Raw genomic sequence first — 24,881 nt, 5'->3', positions numbered from 1 at the left:
GACCATTCATGGGCCGGAGCTCGCTGCCTGGGAGGAACTAGTGCTGCAGGTGAGAGGCCAGGATCCGTGGACTCTCCCGGAGTTTGGCAGGTTGCAGGGGAGTCTATCTTTCTCGCGCTCGGATAGACGGGCCACAGGAGTTAACCTTTCCCGCATCGACAGGTTTTACATTGATGAGTGGGCTTGTGATAGAGGTGGCACTGTGGGCATACTTGCAGGCTCCTCGTTTTCAGACCACCTTCCAGTGCTTCTCCAGATCGAGGACCCTACGAGAGGAGAGCGGGGCCAGAGCGTCCGGATTCCAGATTGTCTCATAGAGGAGCCCGAGATTGCGATCAGAGTTGAGCAGGCAGCCAGCGATCTTGCCAGTGGCTTGCAGGAGATCAGTCGGATGCTCAGACAGGCTGCCTTGGACCGTCTGGAGGCCTTCAGAGAGCAGGAGAGGAGAGGATCGACAGCCAGCGATCTTGCCAGTGGCTTGCAGGAGATCAGTCGGATGCTCAGACAGGCTACCTTGGACCGTCTGGAGGCCTTCAGAGAGCAGGAGAGGAGCCTACGGAGGAGTCTAGCGTCCCTCCAGAGACTCCAGGAGAGGGATCCTACGAGCCCTTGGATCTCAGAGCAGATGGAGTCAGCTCGCACTGAGATCAGATCCATCGAGGAGAGGAGGGTGGAGTTCCGATTCCATGCTCGGGCTTCTTTTTGGACACAGGCTGGAGACAGAGTGACTCAAGATTTCTTTGAGGCGACAGGGCCTCGCTTCAGACGAGAGGGTCTCAGGCGTCTTCGGCAGGCTGATGGCCAGGTTGTGGTGGATCCCCCCAGGGTTCGGGCGATAGCCACAGATTTTTACAGGGATCTTCTCTCTGCTGAGCCAGCAGATGACACGGTGAGAGAGACTCGGGAGGCAGTCTGGAGCTTCACGAGACCGGTTGTGGCGGCCCATTTGCAGCACTCCCTTCTCTCCCCCTTCTCGGATACGGAACTGGAGGAGGCTCTTCAGGCATTACCTCGGGGCAAATGCCCAGGAGAGGACGGTCTCTCAGTGGCTTTCTTCCAGAGGTACTGGGGCCTCTTACATAGGGGCTTCAGATTGGCATTCCAGGAGATTATGGAGTCGGGAGTCATGTCGGACAGCATGGCAGAGGGGTTGATTCACTTGATCCCCAAAGAGGGAGGAGACAGACTGGAGATTAGACAGTGGAGACCGATCACCTTGCTAGGCACGGCCTACAAGGTCCTAGCTAAGGCGATCAGCAGGCGGCTTCAGCCTCACCTTCCGGACATCATCCACTCCACGCAGACAGGCTTCATCCAGGATAGGAGCATTCTGGATAACATCTTCTCTTTCTGGGAGGCTACGGCTTTGGCTAGATTTCGGCAGGAGGATCTGGCAGTGCTCCTTCTCGACTTCGAGAAGGCATATGATCGGGTGGACTGGGCCTTCTTGGAAGGCACTATGGAGAGGATGGGCTTCCCCCTTCAGTGGATCCGTGGGGTCTCTGCACTCTACACATCGGCTCATAGTCAGGTGCTGATACAAGGCGTGCGCGGAGAGAGGTTCCAGCTCTCGCGCTCGGTGCGGCAAGGGTGCCCCTTGGCGCCCTTTCTTTTTCTTTTTGTGGCGGAGGCCATGAGCACTTTTTTGACGGCACAGGATACAGGTTTGCCGGGCCTCCAGCTTCCCATCCGCACCTCGGAGGAGCTCCTAGACTCGGAGTTTGCGGATGACACTGCTGTCTATCTTCAGGGAGGTGAGGAGAACCTCCGCCGCTTCGCCTCAGCCATGGACAGGTTTTGCAGAGCTTCGGGCGCTTTGATCAACTGGCACAAGTCGTGTGGGTTGTGGGTCAGTTCTATGCCCCCCCATACTTGGAGGCCAATTGATGGTTTTCAGTGGCTGCCCCCCGGCACTACAGTGCGTTATTTGGGATGCTATGTGGGCATTGACATATCTCCGGAGCAGCAGATAGCCCCCCTTCTTCTGAGCATTCGGAAGAAGCTTCTGTATTGGAGTACCGCTCGTTTATCTCTGGCTGGCCGAGTAGTTGTGGCCAACCAGGTTCTGCTTGCTACCATGTGGTACATCACTTCTTGCTGGGCCTTCTCTCGGGCGTGCATTGGCCAGGTGCAGAGGCTCATCAGGAACTTTCTTTGGTCCAGTGGCGACGGGCGGCCCGCCAGGGCCAAGGTGGCATGGGCTGTGATCACTCAGCCAAGGGAGAGAGGCGGCCTGGGCATTGTTGATCCTATTTGCCAAAGCCGAGCTTTGCTTGGCAAGTTGGTAGTTCGTGGCCTCCTGCCAGGCGCTGAGCCGTGGAAGGAGTTTCTTGTTTCCAAGATCCTCAGCCGCACTCCTTCTCTTAGCGGCCCCTGGACCCCCCAGCATCAGCATCAGGTGGATCTTTACAGAGCAGCGATCCAAAGGAGTGGGCCTTGGCTTCGAGGAGCATTTTGCAGCTAGCCTTCTGAGGGCCTGGGCGCATCTGAGGCCGTCACTCTTCCAGACTCCCCCGGGCACCGATAGAAAGAGTGCACAGAGCGGAAGCAGAGTGGCACTAGAATGTGCTGAACAGAGAGTGCAAGAGAGAAAGAGATATGGAGCAAACTATGCTGAATATACTGAACCAAAACAGTCCCAAGCAAGAGACAGTGATAGTCTCATAAGTGAGGGAGCAAATAACTACAAGACTCTATGAAAAATGAGAGGCCAGCACCCACTATTTATAGTGGGGAAGAGCTGGCCGACTGGAGCATGGAAACAGGCCGACTGGAGCTGTTGGACATGGCTCCCTAGAAAAATGCCAGAAAGGCTGGGAAAAATCCCAGAAAAATACTAAAAAAGGGGTGGCCAGCCCACAAACAAGGGCCATGCAAAAGGGGACCAAATGGGCACCATACAGAGCAGAAACTGGGGATGAAAGTGCTAACACCCCCTCTCAGCACCAGATGCTGAACAAACTCCGAGAATCCGAAGATGAGGAGCCAAGGAAGCCTGAGAAACCGGCTTGGTGAACAAATCTGCAGCATTCTCCGCGGAAGGACAATACTCCAAACGCAAATCTCCAGCAAGAACCCGTTCACGAACATAGTGATACTGAATCTCAATGTGTTTCGTACGAGCATGAAACACAGGGTTCTTGGCGATGGCGATGCAACTCTGATTGTCACACCAAAGAAGAGTAGATCCGGTAGGAGGACAGCCAAGCTCCTCCAATAATCTCCGCAACCATATCGCCTCACATGCAGCATAGCAAACTGCACGGTACTCCGCCTCGGTAGAAGAAAGCGCCACAGTAGGCTGCTTTTTACTGCTCCAAGAAATGGCTCCAGACCCAAGTGAAAAAACACAACCAGTGGTCGAACGCCGTGTATCTGGATCTCCAGCCCAGTCTGAGTCAGACCATCCAACAAGAGTGCGTCCTTGGCCATAAAAGATGCCAAAATCCAGAGTGCCACGTAAGTACCGAAGAACTCTGAGAGCACACCGCCAATGCTGCTGACGGGGTTTGGATGAGAAGGAACTCAATAAACTGACTGCGAAGCATATGTCCAATCGGGAGTAGGTCAACCATACCAAACAACCGACGAGAACCCGATACTGGCCCTGATCAGTCCCTGGAGAAGCATCAAGTGAAGAAAGCTTCTCACCAATATCCAAAGGAGAAGATACTGGTTTGCACCCAGTCATCTGAAATCTGTCGAGAATCTCCCGAGTGTACTTCTGCTGAGAGAAGAAAATGCCCTTCGAGGTCTGCCAAATCTCAAAGCCAAGAAAATAGTGCAAGAGGCCCAGATCCGTCATCTCAAACTCTGTCTCCAAAGCATCCATAACAGAACGGATCCGCACAGAATAAGAACCTGTAAAGATGAGGTCATCAACATAGACCACAATGATAACAATCAACCCCCTCTCAAGGAGGATATAAAGGTTCGAATCTGCATGAGAGCGGCGCAGGCCGAGCTTCTGAAAGAACTCATCAATCCGCTGGTACCAAGCCCGCGGAGCCTGCTTTAGACCATATAAAGCCTTCTTCAGCCGGTACACATGATCCTGTTTGCCCGGAACAACAAATCCTGGCGGCTGATCAACATAAACCTCCTGTGTAAGCTCTCCATTCAAGAAAGCCGACTTGACGTCCATCTGGAAAACGGGCCATCTATGATGTCCAGCAAGTGCAAGAACGGTACGAATGGTAGTCATTCGGGCCGTTGGAGCGAAAGTCTCATCGAAGTCGACACCGGGGCGCTGAGCATAACCCTTGGCAACCAACCTCGCCTTGTGCTTGTCCAAGCTGCCATCAGCTCGGAACTTTGATTTGAAAATCCAACGCACACCAATCACCTTACGCTGCAGAGGCCGAGGCACCAAAATCCAAGTGCCATTCCGTTCGATAGCATCCAGCTCTGTCTGCATAGCATGACGCCAAGACTCATGTGAAAGAGCCTCGTCTACAGAAGTGGGATCAGAAGGACCATTAATGATTGTAGACATAAGAGCATAATTAACAAACATGTTGCCCTCATGAATTTGTTTCCCTGTAACTCTGGAAGAACGCCGAAGAGAACCAGGCGGAGGAGCAGAAGGAAGCTCACGTAACCCAGAGTCACGAACTGTCTGATAATACCAACCAGGTACAGATCTGCTCGAACTCGCCGGAGGAGGAGCAGGGTCATCATCATCTGACTGAGAATCCTCAGCTGGAGGTGTGACAGTAACAGCGGGAGCAGGAGGATGAGTAGGAGGAGGAGAAGGAGGTGCAGGAAGAAGAAGCTCACCAAGCTCACCACCCCCCTCTGAAGATGTAGGAGTCTCGTCGAACACCACATCACGGCTCACAATAACTTTACCGGCTTGAGGATCATAAAGACGATATGCCTTGGACACAGTGCTGTATCCAAGAAAAGTCATGCGCTGAGACTTCGAGTCCAACTTGGAGCGGTGCTCCTTAGGCACATGAACATACGCGGTGCATCCAAATATCCGGAAATGAACAACGGAGGGCTTCTCACCATGGAAAGCCTCATATGGAGTTTTGTCGGGAAGAGCAGCAGTAGGAGACCTATTCTGAATGTAGACAGCAGTGGAAGCCGCCTCAGCCCAGAAACGTCGAGGTAATGAAGAATGCTCAAGCATAGCACGGGCCATCTCCATAATGGTCCTATTCTTCCTCTCGGCAACTCCATTCTGAGATGGAGTATATGCTGTAGTAAGCTGTCTCCGAATGCCATGTGTCTTGCAATATTGCTTAAACTCCTGGGATGTAAACTCACCCCCTCCATCGGTCCTGAGAGCCTTGACCGAGTGACCGGTCTCTTTTTCCACCTCGGCTTTCCAATCACAGAAGTGATGAAAAGTCTCATCCTTGGTCTTCAGAAAGAAAACCCAAGTATATCTGGTAAAATCATCCACCATCACGAGCATGTACAACGCCTTACTCAAAGACGCGGTACTCATAGGACCACACAAGTCTGCATGAATGAGAGCAAGTGATGTCGAAGATCTGTGTGTCGCCTCCTTCGGAAAGGCGGCTCGGTGCTGCTTCCCCTGCAAACAAGAGGAACAAGGAGAAGACGGAGCCTTGATGGTTGGTAATCCATCAACCAACCCATCCTTCGAAGCTCGCTGCAGAAGCTGATAGCTCAAATGGCCAAACCGAGCATGCCAAAGAGCAGAAGAAGCACCAGAAGAGAGCAGAGCGGTCAGTTTGTAGAGACCACTATCTTGGACTCCCTGAGCCAAGATGCTACCAGTCGCTTTATCACGAATGGTAATCTCATAACGAGAAAAGATCACCTCCGCACCCTGAGCTGTAAGAGCACTCACTGACAAAAGGTTAAAAGCCAAATCTGGAATATACAGAACGTCAGAGAAGTACCTCTTGTCCTCTTCAGAACGGAAGATGGGGATAGTGCCATGACCATGCACTGGCACAGAAGAAGAATCACCCAGAGTGATCTCGCCTGATCTGGCAGTGAAGTCCTCGAACCAATCTCGATGGGGTGTCATATGAGCAGTAGCACCGCTATCAACAATCCAAGACCGTGACTGAGAAGTCACAAGAGCAAGTATACGCCGAGTACCTGCTAAGAGAAGTATTCCATCATCCTTCTTGGGTTGAGACACCGCCGTTGAGGAAGAGTTCTTTGCTGCTTCATCACGCTTCTTCTTGTGACATTGGGGTGACTTGTGGCCCTTCTTGCCACAATAGTGACATTCAATGTCTTTATTCTTTGAAGATTTGTTGTCTTTATCCTTATCGGAATCCTTGGAGTTCTTGTCAGAACCCCCTTTACCTTTCTTTTGTTGAGACTTCCCTTTATCTCGTGCTGCCAAAGCTCCATCAGGGCCACCGGAGGTGCCAGTCCGCTCCTCAAAGCGAGACTCTATCTGCATAATGGAGGGGAGAACATCCTCCCAAGTAACTGGAACAGGACGAGGAGAAGAAACCAGAGACTGAAAGTATGCATCAAACCTCTCTGGAAGTTTGGAGAGCAGCCGAATAGCCATATCCTCTGTGGAGATGTCCTTGCCACAAACAGCAAGCTCGTCTCGGAGATCTTTCATCTTCGAGATGAAAGCAGATAAAGATGGAAACGCAGAAACTGATAAGTTCATAAGTTGCTTTTCCAATGCCAAAATCCGACCCGGAGACTTAATCTCATAGAGATCTGCAAAAGCCTTCCAAACTTCATGTGCAGCATCAGCTGTACGCACATGAGAGAGAACAGCATCCTGACAGTTCAACATCAGAAAGGAAAAAACACGTCGATCATTCGACTGCCAAATATCAATATGTGCCTGAGTCACACCACCGGAAGCAAGGGTGGGAGGGGTGGCATTGGCTGGTGTAACAAGCCAATCCCAGAGATCCACGCCACGCAAGGCCGATTTCACCTTCACCTTCCATAGGGTGTAGTTGGAACCATCCAACTTGGCAGACTCTGCAAACATATGAAGAGAAGTGGGAGCAGCCATCACAAGAGCTTGGGCTCAATCTCAAGAAATGCACAATCTCTGAAAAAAGTGTCCTCCACAGGTACCAAGTGTGCCACCAAAGCCTGCAACACCACAAGCCCCCTCTGCAAAGGGAAAGAACCACTGGAGAGGAAAAACGCAGCAATGAAGAAGTGCTGTCCTGTAGAAAACAGGCCGCCTGCAGTCCAATCTCCAAGTGGGCAATGAAACACTGATCTCCAAGAGCCAGACGGCTGAATCGGTGAAGCCAATCTGAAGAGGAACCGACCAGCAGAGTGCTGTCCAGAAAACGCAGCAGCAAAAAGCTATGGATCTGGAAGAAAACGCAGAGGAGAAGTGCTGAAAACAGGGCTGAACTGGGGCAGCAGAAAGGTTGCTAACCTAGAGCGATGATACCAAGAAAGAGTGCACAGAGCGGAAGCAGAGTGGCACTAGAATGTGCTGAACAGAGAGTGCAAGAGAGAAAGAGATATGGAGCAAACTATGCTGAATATACTGAACCAAAACAGTCCCAAGCAAGAGACAGTGATAGTCTCATAAGTGAGGGAGCAAATAACTACAAGACTCTATGAAAAATGAGAGGCCAGCACCCACTATTTATAGTGGGGAAGAGCTGGCCGACTGGAGCATGGAAACAGGCCGACTGGAGCTGTTGGACATGGCTCCCTAGAAAAATGCCAGAAAGGCTGGGAAAAATCCCAGAAAAATACTAAAAAAGGGGTGGCCAGCCCACAAACAAGGGCCATGCAAAAGGGGACCAAATGGGCACCATACAGAGCAGAAACTGGGGATGAAAGTGCTAACACCGATGAGGAGCGCCTGAGGTAGCCATTGATCTGGAACCCCTTGATTCGACGTCCCAGTGGCCATATGGTTGGATCGCGGTCTCACGTGTCGTGGGGCCCGTTGAGCTCCGGCCCATCCCAATCCCTAGACGACTGGATATGTTTTCAGCAACTGTCTATAGAGGCTCAAGAGAGGAGACTCAGTGGGATGAGGGGCAGAGAGTTGATGAGATAGGACATTGAGGCGGCCATCCCCCGGGAGTGGCGGACCTCAGTACAGGACCCTCCACCTCCACAGTGGATGGGTGTCTTTACTCGGCATGAGATCCTTCTAGCGGTCTGCGGCACAGCGGAGAGAGTCGCCCCACTCACTTTCGAGGTGGGAGAGGGTGGCCAGCTTCAGAGGACACGACTAGATTTGGATGGGCTCCAGGGTTGTATTCTTCAGAGGGTGCGGGTGGTCGGCTTTCATCTGAGACAGTGGCATGTAGACCCCTCACCGGCCTCGATAGGGGAGGACTGTTCTTGGAGATTATGGGCTTGGGACAGCAGGCCTCTTATTCGCCTTCAGTGGGATCCAAGTGAGTGGTTTTGGCGAGATCCCTACTCGGCCCCTACTAGCCCAGGCATCCCCTTTTTTCAGTACACAGCGAGGCTGGGGCGGCGGATTCAGAGGCACAGGATAGCGAGCACCCCGGCGGCGGCCGAGCATTGGCGGCGACAGGGGCTCTCCCCTGCCTTTCTTAGGGACTTCTGGCAGCGCCTTTGGGCCAGCTACCGGCCCCAGAAGGTGACGCTTTTTCTCTGGCTCTCAGCGCATAGAGGACTGGCTGTGGGGGCTTGGCTAGCTTTTGGCAAACACCCAGCGTCCTGCCCTCGGTGCGGCCATGCACAGGAGTCGCAGCGGCACTGCTTATGGGATTGCCCACAGGCACAGCAAGTCTGGCAGCGCGCTCTCAGGATGGTTTTTGCAGGCTCACCAGGTGAGATGCTGGTGACGTGGGGTGCGGTGGCTTGGGCCACGGACAGCGGCCCGGCCCTTGGATATGAGGACGTCCCTAGCAGTGCGACCATCCAGGTCTCTGACAGGGCGATGGCGGTGGTTCCGACGCCAGACTTCTCTTCGGCAGCCCCTCAGGAGGGGGTCGGGCACAGATGGGAGATGATCAGCAGCATGACGGCTTGGCACATATGGAGAGCCCGATGCAGGGAGGCCATTGACCGCCAGGCGACTCCACCGACGGAGGTCATACAGGCCCTCTGGGTGGACATCATTCACACCTTGAGAGGACACTGGGGGAAACTCCAAGGCGACTCAGATCGCATGAGAGGGCGCCGCAAGGCTTTCCTCCGCACTTGGCAGCCTGGCCCTTTCCTCACCGCGAGGGGTGAGGATGTCACTTGGCACTATAGGCCTCCAGTTTGGCTTTTCTCACCTCCCACATGTACTACTAGGTAGCCCCCCCCAGAGAGCGGCCAGCCACGGGGGCGGAGCTCAGGTGTTCACTGTGTTTTTTATCCCTCCTTGCGAGGTGAGCTTTGTAGCCTTATGGCGTTTTCTCATTAACTAATAGAAGGATCGTTTTTCCGGGAAAAAAAAAATATGGGCACCAAATTGGACTTCTCATCAGCTTATCACCCTCAAACGGATGGGCAAAGTGAGGCTGCAAATTCAGCCGTGTTGGATCTCTTGAAATGTTATGTGGCGGATCAGAAGTCTTCTTGGGAGAAGTACTTACCGCTTGTGGAATTTGCATACAACAACACGGTGCATGCATCTACGGGAAAGGCCCCGTTTGAGATTGTTTATGGTAAGGTGGTTTTGCCACCCATCCTTCGCACAAAGGATGAGATATTTGCAGCTGATGAGTATGTAAGAGACTTGGATATTGCTTTTGCTCAGGTGCGGACAGCCATTGCAAGGTCACAAGACAAGCATAAAAAGGCTGCCGACAAGCATAGAAGGCAATTGGATGTTAAAGAGAATGATTGGGTATTGCTGAAATTTGAGAAAGCAAGACTTGCAAAGAGGCCTGGCAAAGAGGGTGCATATCCTAAGCTTGCAACCAGGTACTATGGACCTTTTCGAGTGATCGAGAAGATCAATGAAGTGGCTTTCAGATTGGCATTACCTAGTCATTGGCACATACACAATGCTTTTCATGTGAGTCTTCTTCGCAAGTATGTAGGGCCGGAGCCCAGTGAAATGCTCATTGAGGATCCACCAGAAATGGATGAGCTTGAGGAGATCTTGCAGCCAGAGCAGATTGTGTATCACAAGGAACGCAAGCTTGCTGCAGGCAAAGTTGTGAGGCGTTACCTTGTGAAGTTTAAGACCTATCTTCCCATTGATGCTAAATGGGTAGATGAAGAGTTCTTCAAAGATTACCCGCATGTGCTTCAGACATATTTGGATGCATTTCAGTTGCGGACAACTGTTTAGAAGCGGGGGGGAATGTCACCAGTTGGCCACCCGAATGGTTCACTCTTGCTTTCACACTATGTACATATTGGATTAGTGTCCATGGCTTATGGAATATGCCTATGCAGGTGATTGACACGTGTCATGCTGTATAGTTGGATATGATATTCCGTTGGGACTTGTGCCTGTGTACATGCCCGGAAACGCCTGGAGGACTTGGCTTTCCGCTGGGACTTGTGCCTTTGTGTACATGCCCGGAAACGCGTGGAGGATTGGCTTTCCACTGGGTCTGGTATTGCGTATACTTGCCTGAAAACGCCTGGTCTTATATGGTTTCATGAACGGAAATTGCTCATGCCAATGCTGCATTGCATAGCATCTTTATGTGCTTGCCTGCAAATGAAATTGCATGCTATTTTCATGCCTGCATGACCTATGTGTAGTTCCGGGTAAGGGGACGCCCGCCCGTGAACCGTGCGTGTGAAACTGTCTGCTGACATGGTTGTGTGGCATGTGAACAGGTGGTAAGTATTTCCCGATCTAGGCTCAAATAGCCCTTAGGACTTAGCCAATATTTATAAGTGAGTGCGTTCCCATTTCATTAAAGTTTGGGCGCCCAAAAGTCACTTATAAATTATAACCTCTTTCAAGTTCACACTCACTGAAGTCCCGAGCGAACAAGACTCAATGTCCAGGACCTGATCCTCCCCTTTTATTCATAAATGGACATCTCCCCATGTCCCTTCACCTGATTGGACCCCAATTCACTTACTTATTAAGAGAAATTCGTGTTTTCTCTTCATGAGGATTTTTGGAGGCTGAAAACTCTGTTTTTCCACCATTTCTCTCCATTTCCAAGCTCTCCATAGCCATACCCAACTTGCTAGGGTGTTTTCCAAGCTTCCAAGAGTGTTTCCAAGTGCTAATCACTCTCCTACTCACTCCCAATGACTGAAATTCAGCAAAACAGCTCTCATTTTGCTGTAATTTCTGGTCTTTTTGCTGAAAACCCTAATTTCAGCCTTCCTTTCTCAAGTTGAACCATAGGGGAAGCTTTCCCAAGGTTCCCTTCATCCTCTTGAAGACTTTTGTCGCGAAAGATTGCGGCAAATCGAAGATATCAACACTTCTAAAGCTTCCAACGCGAAGGCTTCCGCTTGCAACAAGTTCTATGAAGACTGGTAAGGTAATTGGACAATGTATTGTCATTACTTACTCAATAGAAGGGCAGGACTCCTTGTTTAGCCGCCCTGTGTCATGTGCACAGTGGGTATCTACCGTGTGCTATACGCATGCAAGACTAGTTTCGAGGCTTGGGGAAGCTTGGAACTAGACAGGCTGATTGACGAGCTGAGTTAGGGATATACTAACGGGCGGGCACCCAAGTATGGACGGGCAGCCGGCCAAGTGTGGACGCCCGATGACCGGCCAAGAGCCTATAAAAGGGTGGCCAAGGTTAGTTATTGTATTATAGAGAGTCTCGCGAGTTTGTGAGAGCTCTATGGTCTTGGGGCCTGGATCTAGTGCAGACATGCTCCTGCTTTATGCAGCCAAGGCCGGCAGTGATCTCGAGGCCCGCGAGGGCAGCTTCGTGGCGGTATAGGACGTCGCGAGGAGGAGATTGGTCGGTACGTCAACCTAGTTAGCTCAGCTCGTGGCTCGGTGGGGACAGCCAAGATTGTGGGCTTGCCCACGGCTGTCATGGTTGGGAGGTGAGTCAGGCCTGCACCCCCTTGCTTGTTTGTTGTTCGTTTGTTTGCAGGATTCGAGTTTCGAACCAAGATCGATCACGAGGGAAGATCCGTGGGGATTTGACACTGGTATCAGAGCATACCTCGTGAACGAGTAAGTCGGTAGGTAGAGAAGATGAGGTCAAAGTATGGTATGTGTTAAAAAACTTGCTGTTTTTCTGTGCATACTGCAGTTTTCAGAATTTGTATGTGTTTTTTCTTCATCAAAGAACCCCATGTTGATGGGAGATGGTAGGTTGAATAGGGTTGACTGCTTTTGCAAAGAAGAGCCTGTCGTGTTGTGCAGTCGCATGAGAGAAAACAGGAAAAAGAAGAGAAAAAGCATGTTTGCTTTCCTGTTTCGAACGTGAGAGAGAGCGCAAGCATGTTGCTTTCGTTGAACGCTTGAATGAGTGAGCACGTGTGAGAAGGTGGCTACGCGGGCAGGTGGATGTGTTGGCATGTTTGCAGGCAGCGGGCTGGAGGCGCCTCAGACTAGGCGGCCAAGCAACCAGGCCAGGCCGGCGGCTAGGCTAGGCCACGTGGCCTTGTGGCCAGGCTAAGGCAGCCAGCCTAGGCGGCGCTTAGGCCAAGCAGGCGGCGCTTAGGCCAAGCGGGCAGCGCCCAGGCCTACGTAGCCTAGCGCAGGCGGCCCAGGCCAACGCTACGCCAGCCATGCCCTGTAGGCGGCAAGCGTAGGAACCACATCTGGGTGGCGTCGCAGGTCATGGCGCCGGCAACAAGGACGACAGCAGCGACTCGTCAGCAGCATCCGCCGGCGGGCTAATCCAGGTGCCACCAGATTAGGAGGGAAGCGAAAAAAAAAAAAAACAACGCAAGGAAAGCAATTTTTTTAGTGCTTTCGCTTTTGTTTTTTTAGGGGAGTTTAATTATTTTTTTTTTAAAGTCCTCCCCTCTCTAAGGTTTCCAAGGTTTTTATTTTTTAAGACTTTAGAATATATATATCCATATATATATATATATTAAAAATATATATATATTTATTTATTTATTTATTCAAGAAAAAAAAAGAAAAAAAAAACACAAAAGCTAAAGCAAAAGCTAAGCATAGCTTTTCGAGTTTTTTTGGCTTTTGGGAAACCTTTATAAACCCCCTCATGTGGGCTTCTTGCCACACATCTCTCGAGTTCTCAAGTTCTCAAGTTTTCAAGCTCTCAAGCTCTCGAGTTCGTTCGCACTTTTGTTGTGCAAAGACCAAATTTTCTCTCCGCGTACCCTCTTCACGATGTCGACCCAAGAATCAGAGTTGGAGCCCCTCGTGGAACGCGAAGGCTTGCCGGCTACGGAAGGCACTGATGCCGATCTTTTTGACGAGTTTGTGTCAAAATCAGATTTCCAAGAGTTCAAAGTAGCTCTCGAAGCTTCTTCGGCGGAACGTCAGGCACAAATCGCAGCCCAGATGCAGGCTTTGCAGAACTCCATCGCTCTCTTGACCACTACCCTCTCTACTTTCTCGGGAATGGATACCTTGGCTTCAGCTTTAGGCCCCAATATTACTCCTGAACCGTTCGGGGGCGAGCAAAAGCAGAGAACCAAGGAGATCGTGGACACTTGGCTACATAAGTGGCAAGTTCACTTTCAGTTTCATCCATATGATGATGGAAAGAAGATACAGTTAGCAGCAGGTTTCCTGTCCGGCAAAGCTTTGCTTTGGTGGAAGGAACTGAACCCAAAGCCAATGACTTGGGCGCAATTTGAAGATATTTTCAAGAGAATTCCTCAAGAAAGAGGATGACTACGATGTTGTTGCCCGGTTTTCAGCTTTGACCATGACCTCGCAGCACCTCACTTATGAGGTCTACCTCCAGAAGTTTCGTGACTTGCAGATGAAGGCTACAAAGATGGATCCCACTACTCTGTTGGGGTTTTTCGTAGCTGGTTTACCCGACTCGTACCGATTACAGGTTAAAAATAACAAATGTAAAACATTGGACGAGGCCATTCATTCAGCTCGTATCTATGATGATACGATGGTCTCTTCCAAGTCAAAACCCGTTACCGAGCAGGGGAACAAGCATAAAAGAAAGTTCTCCGCACCTATGGCTAACACGACTGAAGGCAAGTCTTCGGACCAACCTTCGAAGAATACAAGTTCGACACCAGCGAAGAAGAAACGACTCCTTAGGGCTTTGAAGCTCAAGAAGGAAGGACGTTGTTTTATCTGCGAAGAAAAAGAACACATGCGTAATGAGTGCCCGAAGCAAAAGGGTACCAAGTCAAACGCAGGACCCAAGCCAAAGGCAGCTAACCAGTTGTCTTTGACTGGTACGTCAATTACTGTACTTTCTCGCCCGAGTACTTGTTCTGATTGTCTGTTCAATTCTAAGATATTTGGCATGCATGATCTTCTCCGAGTTTATGGAGAAGTGAATGGCCATAAAATTCACATTCTTTTAGACCCTGGCAGTTCGCATAACTTTGTTAACTACAAACTTGTGCAGAAATTGAGTCTTGATACGACACTCAACGACCATACCTATGAGGTACGTCTACCTGCGGGCAGACAAGTTTGGGATCGCAAGGTGGAGATGTTTCCAATCCAGATTCAGGACTACAAAGATACTCTGGAATGCTATGTTATGCATCTGGAAAATGTAGACTTGTTATTAGGGATTGAGTGGTTTAAGACTCTTGATGTCCAGATAGATTGGTCTAGTCATATTTTTTCTTTTCAGCATAGGGACACCAAGTATAGTATTTTAGGTGATTGTATCCATCCCTCTCAGGGACCTCTTGTAAATACAATTGATTTTGGAAATATAATGAATTCTTCTTTGTACACTGCTTTCCATTGTGTCTTGATTCCACTTTCTTCTTTTCTCATCCCTTCCATGGATGTGAATGAATTAAGTGTGTTTGAAAGCAAAGAATTACAGAAGATACTTGATTCGTTTCAAGATGTATTTCCTAAGGAACTGCCATCGGGTTTACCACCTGAACGGGCAGTAGATCATCGTATTGACTTGATCCCTGGTGCTCATCCTGTGAGTATTCCACCTTATAGGATGAGCCAAGCTGAGGAAGATGAGTTGGCTAAACAACTCGAAGATTATTTGAGGATGGGCCAGATCCATCCAAGTAAATCACCTTGGGGTGCACCTGTGTTGCTTAGAAGAAAGAAGGACAATACTTGGAGAATGTGTATAGATTACAAAAGATTGAACAAGCTGACAATTAAGAACCGTTATCCTCTCCCTAGATCAGATGACCTAATTGACCGATTAGCAGGAGCGAAATATTTCTCGAAGATAGATTTGCGTACTGGCTATCACCAGATACGTATTCATGAAAGGCATGTCGAAAGAACCGCCTTTCGGACTAGGTATGGCCATTACGAGTTTCTCGTATTACCTTTTGGGTTAACCAATGCTCCAGCCACTTTCCAGCAAACGATGAACGATTTTTTTCGTGAACATTTGGGAAAATTTGTGGTGGTGTTCCTGGATGATATTTTGATTTATAGTCGTACTCTTGAGGATCATGTTAGACACCTCACGATTGTCTTATCTATTTTAAGACAGAATCGACTATATGCTAAATTCAGTAAATGTGAGTTCTTTATGACCGACATCATTTACTTGGGACACAAGATCACTAGAGATGGATTGAGCATTGACTATGACCGAGTTCAGAAGGTTTTGGACTGGCCTATACCGCGAACAGTGAAACAACTTCATTCTTTTTCGGTTTTGTAGTTTTTCTTAAGAAATCTGTACGGGAGTACTCTCAGCTCACACTACCGATGACCGACTTATTGAAAGGTCGTGGACGTAAGCCCAATCAGCCTATCACTTGGAATAACGATTTGGATATGGCCTTCAGACTTTTGAAAGATAAAGTCAAGGAAGCACCTATCTTAGCATTGCCTGATCCTAGTCGGCCTTATGTTCTTGAAACTGATGCCAGTGACTATGCTATCGGGGCTGCTTTATTTCAAGATGGTAGACCGGTTGCTTTTGAAAGTAAAAAGCTAGACGACACTCAATCTCGTTGGCCAACCCTTGAGAAGGAGCTTTATGCTGTGATTCATGCTCTCAAGGTTTGGAGACATTATTTATATGGCTCCAAGTTTGTGGTATTGACTGATCATCAGTCAATCAAGTATGTGTGTGATGCGGATGATTTGAGAGGCAGGAAAGCTCGTTGGGCAGAGTTAATGCAAGATTTTGATTTTGAGATCCGTTATCGGAAAGGGTCCATGAATAATATTGCAAATGCGCTTAGTCGGATTAGAGAGGTGAATACTTTGTCGTTCACCGAGATTTCTACTGATTTATTTCAGTCATTGAGAGGGCTTTGCAGGACTGATAGTTATTTTGGTCCATTTTGGCAGAAGATCCAGGACGGGAGCTCATTGATTGACCAAGACTCGGTGACTGCGCAGTCTACTATTCAGGCTGCAGGAGGTCAGTGGATGATTCGGAATGGTTTACTATTCCGTAATGACAAAATTTGTGTACCACAGATCCCGGACATTAGGTCCAAGATTCTGAGGGAGTGTCACGACGCCCCTTCTGCTGGACACCCTGGGGTACACAGGACACTATCTTTAGTGAAACACACTTTTTATTGGCCGAAGATGAAAGGGTATGTAGAAGATTATGTTCTCAAGTGTCAGATTTGTCAGGCAAATAAAGCTGAACGCTTTAGACAGGCTGGGTTGTTGCATCCTTTGCAAATCCCAGGTAATAAATGGGAAAGTATTTCCATGGATTTTATTACCGGATTGCCAAGAACACATCTAGGCCACGATTCTATTTGGGTTGTGGTAGATCGCTTGACAAAGATGGCTAGATTTTTACCGACCAGGAAGACTATTACAGCTACGCAATTAGCTCGACAGTTTATCGAGCAATTGTTTAGACTGTACGGGTTACCGCAGGACATAGTCAGTGACAGGGACTCTAAGTTTACGAGTGACTTTTGGAAACTTGTTTTCGAGAAGTTGGAAACAACTTTGAATTTGAGTTCCTCAGATCATCCTCAATCTGATGGCCAGACTGAAAGAGTGAATCAGATTTTGGAGGATATGCTTCGAGCATATGTATCCAAAAGACAAAGTTCATGGGAGGATTATCTTCCTATGTTAGAATTTGCATATAACAGTACTAAGCATACGAGTACAGGGTTTAGTCCTTTCATGCTTATGTACGGTTTTCAACCGAGATCACCTGTTACAGTAGGATTCTCAGGACTTCAGCATGATGCAGCACGTAATTTTTTGCAAGATATGCAAGAAATGTTACAAGTTGCGAAGGAATCTATTAGAAGTGCTCAAGACCGAGACAGGTTTTATTCTAATAGACATCGTTCACCTAGAGAGTTCTCTGAAGGAACGATGGTGTATTTGCGAGTTCCGAAAGATTCCGAGACTTTACGGACAGGTAGATCTCCGAAATTATCCCCTAGATACTGTGGACCATTTCGTGTTACACGACGGATTGGTTCAGTTGCATATGAATTGGATTTGCCTTCTCATGTGAAAGTTCATCCTGTATTTCATGTCAGTAGACTTAAGGAAGTACTCGGTGGAGCAGATCAGTTAGTTACTCCTCAAGAAATTATAGATGTCCAAGACATGACATTTGTTCCGCACGAACCTGAAAAGATTCTTGGCTTTCGTGAACGAAGATTGCGTCATACGCTTATCACGGAATACAAGATCAAGTGGAAGGATCGTGTTGAGGAGGACGCTACATGGGAGACACTGACTTCTCTTCAGAGAGATTACCCTGGCTTTTTAGTGAGCTCAGGAGTGAGCTCTTAGAGGAAGGGGAGTATGTCATGTGCACAGTGGGTATCTACCGTGTGCTATACGCATGCAAGACTAGTTTCGAGGCTTGGGGAAGCTTGGAACTAGGCAGGCTGATTGACGAGCTGAGTTAGGGATATACTAACGGGCGGGCACCCAAGTATGGACGGGCGGGCGGCCAAGTGTGGACGCCCGATGACCGGCCAAGAGCCTATAAAAGGGTGGCCAAGGTTAGTTATTGTATTATAGAGAGTCTCGCGAGTTTGTGAGAGCTCTATGGTCTTGGGGCCTGGATCTAGTGCAGACGTGCTCCTGCTTTATGCAGCCAAGGCCGGCAGTGATCTCGAGGCCCGCGAGGGCAGCTTCATGGCGGTATGGGACGTCGCGAGGAGGAGATTGGTCGGTACGTCAACCTAGTTAGCTCAGCTCGTGGCTCGGTGGGGACAGCCAAGATTGTGGGCTTGCCCACGGCTGTCATGGTTGGGAGGTGAGTCAGGCCTGCACCCCCTTGCTTGTTTGTTGTTCGTTTGTTTGCAGGATTCGAGTTTCGAACCAAGATCGATCACGAGGGAAGATCCGTGGGGATTTGACACCCTGTGTAGTATTTCTCTTGTCCTATGTGCTCTTGAAGATGTTGCTACCTTGCTTGGTAGAACATAGAGCCAATGGTAGAGAATATGGGCACTGAAGTCGGGCCGGGCATCAAGGCAGCTCCTTGGTGATCTACATCGACATACCATTGTTTTCTAAATGCTGAATTTCATATGCATTGGCATGGAGGATTTGGCAATGGATGCCCGTGAAACTATGTATTGAATTTCTCCAATAGTAATACAATTTACTCAAGGGAGGAGTCGGCCGTTCCGGCTCATTGTGTGCCTCTTGTCAATTCAGCAATTTACTTCTTGTATTTGAGCAAGTGTCCTTCAAATCTTAGTGTATTTAAGTGTATTGATTAGCATTGTGTTCAACCAAGTTACAGGTTCTGAGACCTTAACTGGCCACCAACGGTCGAAAGGCCGTAATAACAAGAAGGACAAAGGGAAGGCTTTATCGGAGAAGTCATTTGCGAAGAAGCTCGACTTCGACCGAGAGAAACTGAAGGCTAAGAGGACCTGTAATTATTGTGGCGAGAAAGGCCACTATTGGAGGAAGTGTCTCAAGCAGACTGGGAAGAGTGCTGATTCTTCACCTTTAGCTACAAAGACTCCAGCCTTTGTGTACTTAGAGATGTTGGACACAGATGCTTCATCTTCTTCGAGCGAGAAGGCAGTGGCTTCACCACAAAGGATACTCGAGAATGGATTCTTGATAGTGGTGCTTCCAGGCACACGACTCCTTCCCGTGACTTCTTTCATACCAATACACAGTGAGGGCCGAATGGAGATCATTCCCGATGGCAGAGGGGGGAAGCATTCCTCTCGTGTTCTTTACGTCCCAGCACTTGGTTTTCATCTGTTGTCAGTGCATGAGGTGTGCAAGACTAGCTTCCGGGTGGAGTTTAAGGAGCATTCTGTTGCTCTATGGGACCGCGAGACTGGCCAGGTTGTTTGGGAAGGCGGCGTGGAGAATGGTATATACAAACTCTCCGCACTCTCCTCTTTGACAAGTTCTCACCTTGGTGATTTATGGCACTTTCGGTTTGGCCACTTGAATGTGGATGCGTTGCAGGTAAGGACGTTGTAGTTCTTGCATTCGTGGTACGCGGGCAAGGACATTGTAGTTCTTGCATTCGCGGTACGCAACACAGGGAGTCTTTTCCGAAGCATGCTTCCAAGCGGGCTTCGGAACCTTTGGAGTTAGTACACACTGACTTGTGTGGACCTATGCAGACTACATCCTTGGGAGGTTCTTTGTACTTTATGCTACTAGTTGATGATTGTTCCAAATTCACATGGGTTTATTTCCTTTCACAGAAGGACCAAGCTTTTGCTCGGTTCAAGGAGAGGCATGTGATGGTAGAGACAGAGTCTAGCTTGCAAGTAAAGACTCTTTGGACTGACAAAGGAGGAGAATTTTCTTCCAATGCTTTCGTGAGATTTTATGCGGAACATGGCATCAAGCGGGAGCTAGCCAATACAGGTTTGCCGTCAGAGAATGGAGTAGTTGACATAAGAACAAGACTGTGGTGGAGATGGCGAGGACGATGCTGGAGCATCTTGATCTTCCTCGTCCGCTTTGGGGAGAGGCTGTGGCTACAACTGTCCATATCCTCAACCGTCCTCCGACGACTTCAGAACCGAACATGACTCCCTTTGAGGCATATTTTGGAAAGAAACCTGATGTTTTTTCCTCACTTCCATGTATTTTTTCCCATTTCTTTCTGGGGGTGGGAGGGTTGTCGGCTACCTTCATTTGCTGGCCGACTGATGTTCTCTGCCCCGACTTGGTCTGCTGCCCTGGCCGACTACTGATATACTGGCCGACTACCCATTTACTGGCCGACTTGGCTGGGATAGGTCGTGGGCTGTTGTCGGCTGTGTTAGTGCTGGTCGATCAGTAGCCTGGGACCATATAAAATGGCCCCTTGCCCGCCCACACTGTTCATTGTATATTCCGGGATTCCATTGGTGTATATAGCAAAGTTACACTAGCTTCTCTCTCTCTCTTGCATTTGTGTATTGCTCTTTACAGCAGTTGTTTTCATTTCCGTTGTGCATTCTGACAGTGCCATCCAACTTGGCATCTGAAGGAAAAGTCATAAGAGTGGCTATCTGAACCACCCGAGATGAATGAGACTATGAGAGCCATGATATACCTCCTCTGAAAAGCATAGACACCAAAACAGCCCAAGAGCTGCTCTCTGCACTTGTAGGGAGGGTGGGCCGGATAGAAAGTGAGTGGAGAGGAGAAAAAAACGCAAAAAAAAAAAAATGCAGATCTGCTCCTCTTGAAAAGAAAATGCAGGTTTGAAACACTGCGGGCGGCCACCAAGTTCACGTGGAAAGGCAGCAAAAACCAGCACCAATCAGCAATTCCAGGTCTAGACGCCTCTCGGCTCTGATACCATGTCAGAGGGCAGCAAAAAGATGTAGACAAATGACAAAAACACTCAAGCTCCAAGTGAGAGATGAGAGAAAAAAGCAAAATGCTGATGTACTAATCCTCAAGAAAAAGATGGAACGACCAGCCCGTAGGCGAAGAGTGGACTAGACAAGGCACCCAGAACAGCCAATACTTGGCTGCCCACTGGAATTGAAGAGACCAACAAGATTGTTTTCTCACCACGCATTAGTGCATTTGGTGTCAGATACTCTTGCGAAAGCGATTTTCTTAGATTAGGTAAATAATGCACTGACTCGTCTTGACCAACTGCTATAAGATAAAGGGACTGTTTTTCTGTACAAGACCTGCTAAGAAAAATGAGAGGGATACATACAGGTGTGCCACCAGCTTTGCTTGGGAAGTGGTGTCTAGAGAGAGACCAAGACCGCTCTGGCTTCTGCACAAAACCAACGATTACTGTGGGCTCTTCTTCGTCGTCGTCATCGGCATCGTCATCGTCATGTGCGTGCTCAGGCGAGCCTTCCCCAGACGCAGGAACTAGCTGAAGACTAGAAACGCCGTCTGCTATGTCTTCGCTGGCCCCCTCTGCCATGAGCTTCAGAACTCTCAGAGAACTCTGGAATTCTAGGGCTAGAAATAGTGGCACAGTAGAGCCAATGCCCCCAAGTGGTCTAATTTGTAGTTTTATCCATGGCTAGCAGCCCAAGGTTTTAGGCTTGGGGTTTTAGAGAAATGGATTGCCTATATGGCACCAAAATGTTTTTTTCTTGTTGCCATAATTAATTAAGTCACTTATGGTTTTTGTAAGGGTCTAAACTTAAATTAGTTTTTTATTTTGTTCTTAGAAGGTTGTCTTGTTCAAGATCTCTTCTGCAATGTGGTGTTTCGAGATCATTAAACCACGTGCACACTGAAGGAGGCACCCATTAATCTTCTCTCCCCCCTTGTAGAGAGATCGATAGCATCTCCCTCAGGAGTTTGCTTGTCCTTTTTCCTTCTCTTCTTCTAGATCACAACACAATCAGTTGTAAGGGTATAGCTCGCCCAGGATTGCATTCTCTCTATCACACGTAGTAAAGCAAGGCTGAGGGGATGAGCATGCTTGGTTTGTGTATGTAAAAGCAAGCAACTTGCGTAGGGAGAAGGCTCTAGGTGGTGTGGGTGAGATGCCTAAGGTACCTTAGTGGTGGGTAGCCCAAGATAGAATTGGTTAAATAGCCTACCAATATAAAAGTGCTTAAGCTAATTTGGAACTAGAGTGCATAGGTAGTCAGAGATGAACTTGAAGCTTGATAAGGAATGGTGCTAACCTACATACTTTCCTTAAGGTAGAGGAAGTCTTACTTCTAATGGTTCAACTGGTAGATACAAACCTAGTCTATGTACCAAAGGTTTTTCTCAAACATCTATAAAGACTATGATGAAACTTTTTCACCAGAGTTATGATTATAATGTCGACCCACTTAGAATGGATAGTTTGTCAAATGGAATGGATTTGCAAAGAAGAACTATATATGCCACAACCCCTTTTAGCTATGTTGATGCAACCTTTCTTTAGCCAGAGTATATAGATACTGTATGGTCTCAAACAAGCACCAATGGCAGGGTAGAACAAATTTAACAAGTTTCTTATACATTTGATAGGTAGATTTACATTAAGCATGAAGTTTATCACACTACTCTCATCATTTTTATCACACTACTCTCATCTAATAGGTCATGATTTACATCAAGCATGAAGTTTATCACACTACTCTCATCATTTTTTATGTTGATGATCCCATACTCATTCGGAGCAACTTGGAAAGTTTAGAGCAAAATCTTTTAGACCTGCAAATGACTTGGACAAAAACAACCCAACATTTGAAATATTATTTTATACTTAGTAATTTGATGTGTACAACCAAGAAAGCTTCTGATCCAATTTCCAACCTATTGGGAGAACACTTCAAAAAGCATTCAATATTGGAGTCTCAGATGAGGATGAGTGTTGTGTTGTCTTTTCAAACTCTTTCGCTTTAGAAAATAGCTCATTTTAACTTGCAAGTTTTGGAAGGGTTGAAAACCTTGTTTCTTCTTACATGTTTCCCTTGCTCAAGGCTTGGATTCCATTGCATTTGGTTTAGAAATTTGCTAGATCTAAGTGGTTAGAAGTGACAAGCACTCCAAAAACTTCCAGCTTGAGCTCTAATATTGTGGATCGAAGTGTCGAGTTATGTGCATTAGGAAGGAAAAGAGTATAAAAAACCTCCAAAACAAACCATTAAGCATCCAAATTCTTTCACATACCCCTTTAGAAGGATTGTGAACCTTAAATATCCCCTAATCCATTCAAAAGACTAGAAGCCATAAAACTACGCACAAACCACAATTTATGCTCTTTGGAAGAACCAAATGTGAGTGCACAAAGTATGTTCGCGCTGTGAGCAAACATCAAACCCACTGTGAACTCACTTTACATGTTGAGATGGACTTGTGCTGCCTTAGACAATGAGCTCTTATTTACACCGTGTATGGCTTTCGCCAAGCCATGTCCTATAAATAATTATCACATTGATTTTGATTCCTGGTCCTAATTCTTCATGCCAAACCTTTTCCTCCTTTGCAACCAAAGACTTTGCAAACAAAGCCAATAATTACCTAATCAAGTTGTGTGAAGCATGCACAAACCTATGGTACAACCAGAGGGCCTAAAATGACACTATGTCCTTAAAGTTGTCGTTGAGTCTAGTTGTGGAACCCATCTAAATTCAATACTTTACTCATATTGTGGGAAGACTTGGCTCAATAAGGATCAAATCTACCATCACCAAGGCCAACAAAATCATTGACACATTTGAATCCATGGCCTATTCAAACCTATGCCTTGAAGTCCATATCGGATTGAATTCGTTACTTTGAACCCACCCGAATCAGCCTTTGCTAGTTTGAATGTGTTGGTTTCTGTTATATGTACATTATGTGTGCTATGTTATATACACATTATGTGTGCATATACTAGGAGGCTAACCCACATTAGGCTTGTGAGCATGGGAGCATGGGAACAAGCTCTAGTGGAGCATGGGTTAGGACTAACCTTAAGGTTTAAGGTTAGGGTCAGGCATCCAAGGGTCACACATGAGAAATGGAAAGTCAAGAGTCACTTGAGGGCCCTCCTATATAATAGGGACATGGGGCACACTCAAGGGAGCTTGGGGGGCTTGGAGCTTGGAGGCTTGGAGGCTTATGCTATGGTCTCTTGTGTAGAGGTCCATATCTTCTCACCTACCATTTCACACTATAGCTACATGCTATTGGATTGTGTTATACCTCTTGATGGTATGGGACATCAAGGTAGAGGTATGATGTATTTCATTTATTATTCATGTGTGCATCCCTTGGGCTCGGGGGTGGTTGGGTGGTTGAGTTTATGCCTGATTTATGCATGTTTTATGCATAACAATTATCTAGAGAGATCTTAGGGTTTTAACAGTGGTATCAGAGCAATCTCTATTTAATTGTTGATTTTTTTAAGTAAATTTTAATATTTACTAATAAAATGTTATCTTTTGTTGATTTGTGTTGATGAATTGCACGTGGATCATCGATATGGTGATTGGAACGTGTGTAACTACAATTCAATGGACGAATCGATGTTGCGGGGGAATACCGTGAGTTAATGCTATTTTTCTCTATTTTTTATGGTTAAAATCAAGCATTAATGGAATTTTCTACAAAAATACCATAAAGTTTATGGTGGATATTTTTGTAGAACGGATTCCCTGAATTTCTATAATTTCTAGAAATTTTTTCCTAATTTTTTAGGAATTTTTTGAGCATTTTTATGATTAAAAATGTATTTTTATACATTTTTGCGGGTTTTTTCCGCGGGAATGCGATCAAATTTCTGTCAATTTGCTACTGAAATTTAGTAGGGGACAGTGTGTTGATGCATAAATTGCTCTCCCGTGTGCGTGGAGTCCTCTCCGCCTCTCAAATCTGATATTTCCTTCATTTTTCTTTGAAATTTCTCTTAAAAAGAAATTTTTTAAATTAAACATTAATCATAATTAATGTCTAATTATGATTATGAGTTTAATTAAAAAAGCTTAATTAAAGATTAAGCTAATCTCTGATTAACAGAGAAGGGTGGAGAAAGAGAATGGAAAGGAGGTGAAGGAGAGGAAAGAGGGGAGAAGAAGGTTTT

The 24,881-nt window shown here is 47.4% G+C and overlaps 1 protein-coding gene across 2 annotated transcripts in view; it reads right to left on the bottom strand.

The window, feature by feature from the left end:
* LOC147638239 (zinc finger (MYND type) family protein / programmed cell death 2 C-terminal domain-containing protein) overlaps positions 1-21,397 on the bottom strand; it is a 98,057-nt gene extending 76,660 nt beyond the window's left edge. Inside the window, exon 1 of one of the 2 annotated variants that reach the window (XR_015265832.1) lies at positions 21,069-21,397. Coding sequence is in view for 1 of the 2 variants with exons in the window: in XM_086798161.1 (XP_086654287.1) it covers positions 21,069-21,287 (219 nt within the window). In the remaining variant the exon portion in view is untranslated. The remainder of the gene's footprint in view (positions 1-21,068) is intronic. The other variant, XM_086798161.1, reaches the window with a different exon arrangement.
* Positions 21,398-24,881: the final 3,484 nt, after the last annotated feature.

Source organism: Cibotium barometz, chromosome 5, assembly GCF_041138505.1.
Source record: "Cibotium barometz isolate CiBa-2024 chromosome 5, ASM4113850v1, whole genome shotgun sequence".
In the NCBI taxonomy this organism is placed as follows: domain Eukaryota; kingdom Viridiplantae; phylum Streptophyta; class Polypodiopsida; order Cyatheales; family Cibotiaceae; genus Cibotium; species Cibotium barometz.
Note: the sequence above shows the minus strand (reverse complement) of the source record. Positions and strands in the feature narration are given on the sequence as shown.